Genomic DNA, 5,056 nt, shown 5'->3' on the forward strand with positions numbered 1-5,056 from the left:
CACAGGTTCCGCATATCAGACTGTTTGATGAGAAAAAAACAAAACATGTTTAAATACTGACCAAAAAAGAAACGAGCACTATGGATAACTTCAATAATAGATTAATAATGATAATTTATAATACAACTTTAAGACTAGAAGTGGACGGTCTAATCCAAAATGTAACGCTGTTTAGAAAAGGTGTAATGGTTATTCGCGCTTCAATCGAATGTGCCAGTTAGCTAAATCTTTGAAGGATCTACGAACTTTATCAACAAAACACATGAATAAAAATAAGAGTTCAGTAAACTCTGTTCATCAGGCTCCTTGTTTTATTTGAGTTTTCCTATCTCTCGATGAGGGCCACTGAAAAATAAATTGTTTGGAGGGCAGGCGAGGGGGAAAAAAAAGGTGTTTTTTTATTTTAATTCTTAGATTAAATTCAGAATTCTATGGAAGCCCTATAAGGACATGATTAAATACATTTAATTTTCTCATTATCTCGACAAAGCAAAGATTGTTATCTCAAGAGCTCTACTTATTTTTCTCGTGATAATGGGATCATTTATCTTGGTTTATCCAGAGAACGAAGCTCGTTTTTTGTGTTTGTCATCTTCAACCTGTAAGATAAATGTCTCATAACAAGATGTCTTTCTATTCTTTACTGAGGCAACATTTTCTGAACAAAAAACCCCAAAACAATGGTTACCATTTGTAAAAATGTGCTCCTTTTATTTTTAGTACAGAAGCCCTAAAAGAACGTAATTAAATACAATTTTATTTTCTCAGTTTTTACCAGATCTCGACTTATTTTTCTCGTTATCTCGAGAAAACAAAGCTTGTTATCTTGAGATAACGAGAAAAAGAACCTGAGAAGTCAATCGAAATTAACTCGTTATCTCGAGAAAAAAGAGAAAATAAAATGTATCAATATGTCCCTTCAGGGCTTCTGTGGATTTCTGAATTTAATCTGAATTCTGAGATTGAAGTCAGAATTCTGACTTTTGTCCAAAAAAATTACACTTGCCCGTCCTTTCAAAAGCATATTTTTTCAGTTGCCCAAATAATGTATAATACATTTTACATAATGCGACACAAATCAAGTTTTTAAAAACAAAAATTGATCACCGGTACTCTTGGTACATTGTTGTACCGGTGTTCTACTAAAGATTGCTTCCTATGAAGATGTTCTATAAGGCCGCTTTGCGCATGTGTACTGTATAGCCCGAATCCCTCATATCAGTACTGGGCGCATTATCTGTTTGTAATAAAAGTACAGAAATGAATGGCGGGAATTGAGAGCCTCCGCTTTCTGTTCGTTGCGAATGTCGACAGAACACCGGTAGAAGCGAAAATAACTAATAAAATAAATTGATGTTGAATAAAGAAAAAAAGTCCCTAATTTTGTTCGTAGAATTTTAAAGATTATAATGAATTGCATACTTTAAAGCCAAGAGGATAGCCCAACATGTTATGCTAGTAAACAAACAGTTGCAAACAGATTTAATTTATTTTCTAAGCTACTCATAAACTAATAATGACGATGAATTCATGTTTTAAACCACTACGACTTGGTATGACTGAAAGTGTCCACTCAGCGGCGCCATTTCTCTGAAACAGCTCCATCTATTTTTAACTGAGCCCTCTGAGTGTCATGTTCCCCCCATGTTAGCTGTCCCGTGTCACTCCGTCCCCTCCAGCCTCGCCATGTTGTCGGGTTAAATCTGTCGCCCCACTTTTATGATTTTTATCGTAGTAAATCTCTGATTGTGCCGGTGTCAGCTATCAAAGAGTCAAGATGTCGAATGTGTCTTACCACATCTCCAACCTGTTGGAGAAAATGACATCGACTGACAAAGACTTTAGGTAAGAGGAGTGAAGTGTGACAGTGAGACGACACTTTTCCACTCTGACTCATGATGAAGAAGTGTTATTGAACAGAGGATATCACCTTCTTTAACACCTGTGTGTTTCAATTTCAGGTGTTATTTCACTACAGTAACTACCAGTCTACTTTTTAACACTTTAGAGAATCTGTCACTGTGTTAAATTACATTAAAGTACAATTACAACAATCAATAAATCAAATTGATCTGTTGTGTCTGGATGGATAATGTTCTCATTTGTTTTAAATCTTTTTAATTTGTTTTATAAAGAAGGTAAACTAAAGTGTTTCACCATTTTAAAAAGGTCAGAGTTCAATAGCTATTTTAATTTAACAGCATTATTTTTATAACCAAATTCAAAACTGTGCTGCCTCAGGAGTTGTACTTTTAAATTGAGTAATCAATACGTTTACAACACCCAAAGTTATTTGAACCTTTATCTTTGTGAATTAAAATGTTTTAGATTTTTTTTTTTTTTTAGCAAGAAATAGTCACTTTAATGTGGATATTTTATGTTTTTTACACCCCTCTTGAACAGCACATCAGTTTTTTTTGGGGGGGGGGGCAGTTAATCTGAGGGCATTATCTCAACACTGAACAGCATTTTTCACTACTTCATTTTATCAGCCGTCAGGTGAAGAATAGAATAGAATTCAATAGAATAGAATGTACTTTATTAACACATTATCTGACATTGAAATCATCTTGAAGCCCAGATAAGAGTAACTGAACAATACGGTAAAGCAGCTTTCACACAACTGATCACCTGATTTTAAGATCCTGAAATAATTCTATTCAAACTGTCTTCTTACCTTTCTTTGCAACTTTTTAGATTTATTGAATTTGCAATTTGTTGCATCTGCACTAGTCCTTCATTCCCTGTTCACCTCCCTCACTTTCATCCGTATGTGTGCGTGCACTAACAGGTTCATGGCCACCAACGACCTGATGCTGGAGCTGCAGAAGGACAGCATCAAGCTGGACGAGGACAGCGAGAGGAAGGTGGTGACCATGCTGCTCAAACTGCTGGAGGACAAGAACGGAGAGGTGCAGAACCTGGCTGTGAAATGGTAAAAATGCACACACACACACACACACACACACACACACACACACACACACACACACACACACACACACACACACACACAGGTTTGGGTGTAGATGGAAGAAGCTGTGAAGCTCTTTAACACTTATTGATTCCTTTATTCCTCTCTGATCTTTTTACTGAACATTTGAGATGAGGGGGAAATTTTTGATGCTATAACTGTCGTACTCCTCGGGTGTGTTTGATTTTCAGCCTGGCTCCTCTGGTGAGCAAAGTGAAGGAGCCTCAGGTGGAGACGATGGTGGACACGCTGTGCTCCAACATGATTTCGGACAAAGAGCCGCTCCGGGACATTTCCAGCATGGGGCTGAAGACGGTGATTGCAGAGCTGCCACTGTCCTCCTCAGGTCGGTGCTGAACACAGAGTCTGCTACTCTTTTACTTCAAATGAGTTTACTTCCTGAATTTAAAACCAGCTTTCACAAAGAAGTGTTAGAGGGGCTGTTATGTTAAAGATAGAGGCTAAAAAAAGGAATTTAAACGGTTTTATAAAAATAATTGTATTGTTTTGTATTATTATTTTATATATCATAGTTATTTTGTTTATATTTGGAAGTTTTCAAGATAAAGTAACATGAAGATGAGTTATTAGACAGCTCTTAATATGAATAATTACAATTTAATAATTTTTTAAACCTACTTCCTGAATTTGAAGTTGTATGTCTGAAATAGTTATCCTGTAAATGTGCATAAAATGTTTGTAATCTACAGGCCAACCTAAACTAAAGTTGAAACTACACAAATTATTTTTAAACAGAAAAATTGCATTTTATTCGTGTCCTTTCAGCTCATCTACAAAGCTTTTTGTTTCAACTTTTCTTTGCAAATCATGTGTTCTTATATTGATGAACATCAAGAAATACCCGTTGTTTTGTTTCTGTAACTTTAGGTTGTTGTTTATTTTTATTTACATACATGTTTATTATTTCTAACTGCACTTTTGTCATAACCCTGTTATGAGTCAGGGCATCACAGAACATTTTCATATTATAATATTAAAACATCACTACTGTGTTAATGACTCAGTTTTAATATTTAGTCGTTAAATCTTAGGATCTGTTTCTAACTCGATATCCTCTCTGTATTGTTTTTTATTGTTTTATTGTATTTCTGTTTGTGTCCAGGTTTGTCACTGACAGTTGGTGTGTGTAAGAAGATCACCTCCCAGCTGATCGGGGCCATGGGGAAACAGGAAGACGTGTCCGTTCAGCTGGAGGCTCTTGACATCCTGTCGGACATGTTGGGAAGGTAAAAACAAAACTGCATGTCTCGAGCTCACTGGAGTATCTCAACAATGACAAAAGTGATGGATGGAGACATTTCTACACACAGTCACGATCCTCAGAGGAATAATACGAACAGCTGGTTGAGATTTTTAATTCAGAGCATGTTGAGTTTTATTTAAAGAGGTTATTGTGAAACTCTCCAGATAGTCAAAGTTACAGGGAGTGAATGAATCCTTATCATTTTGGTAATTCCTTAACCTGTACTCAAGCAACATCAGAGCTTCGCACATTTGTTTTTTTTAATGAACTGAATCAACAAAGATTGAATGGATTGTCATTAAATTCTGCTCAGACTCTCGTCTCTCTGTCGAGATGATTTTAGAATCGGAAGTGAAATTCTGATGATTTCTTTTACCCGTCATCAGTTACCGTTGACTGAAGCATATCCAGTATGGCTCCTGCCAAAGATTTATACATTCTATGGACTGTAGTTGAGCTTAGCCTGCGGTAGCATTGATAATAAACATGTTTACAGCCTGGTTCAAAAACTGGTTTAGGTCTGAATAGCTAGTTTCTCTATCAGCACACACTGTACGGGGGTTAAACTTACGAGCTTTGGTCACTTGTCTTAAATTGAGGACTCTTTTCAATCACACCAGCTCTCCACTAGCTTTATTAACTCAGCAGTTTAACAGATGGATGGTTGTTTTTGTTCTCTCTTCCAGGCTGAGTGGTGCTCTGGTGGGTTTCCACAGCTCTCTGCTCTCCAGCCTGCTGCCTCAGGTAACTAACGCCGAGACTGATAACAGTATTTATCTTTCTCTGAAAAGAAAATAACTTTAAATCGTTTTTTGAAT

At 36.4% G+C, this 5,056-nt stretch overlaps 1 protein-coding gene across 1 annotated transcript in view; it reads left to right on the forward strand.

Annotated features, from left to right (window-relative positions):
- Window positions 1-1,171: 1,171 nt before the first annotated feature.
- The window catches only part of cand2 (cullin-associated and neddylation-dissociated 2 (putative)), a 12,956-nt gene continuing 9,071 nt past the window's right edge, over window positions 1,172-5,056 (forward strand). The window contains 5 exon segments of the mRNA XM_034681841.1: window positions 1,172-1,845; window positions 2,792-2,935; window positions 3,166-3,320; window positions 4,098-4,221; window positions 4,925-4,982. Coding sequence (XP_034537732.1) covers window positions 1,778-1,845; window positions 2,792-2,935; window positions 3,166-3,320; window positions 4,098-4,221; window positions 4,925-4,982 — 549 coding nt within the window. The 5' untranslated portion in view covers window positions 1,172-1,777.

The sequence above is a fragment of the Notolabrus celidotus genome, chromosome 1 (assembly GCF_009762535.1).
Source record: "Notolabrus celidotus isolate fNotCel1 chromosome 1, fNotCel1.pri, whole genome shotgun sequence".
Lineage (NCBI taxonomy): Eukaryota > Metazoa > Chordata > Actinopteri > Labriformes > Labridae > Notolabrus > Notolabrus celidotus.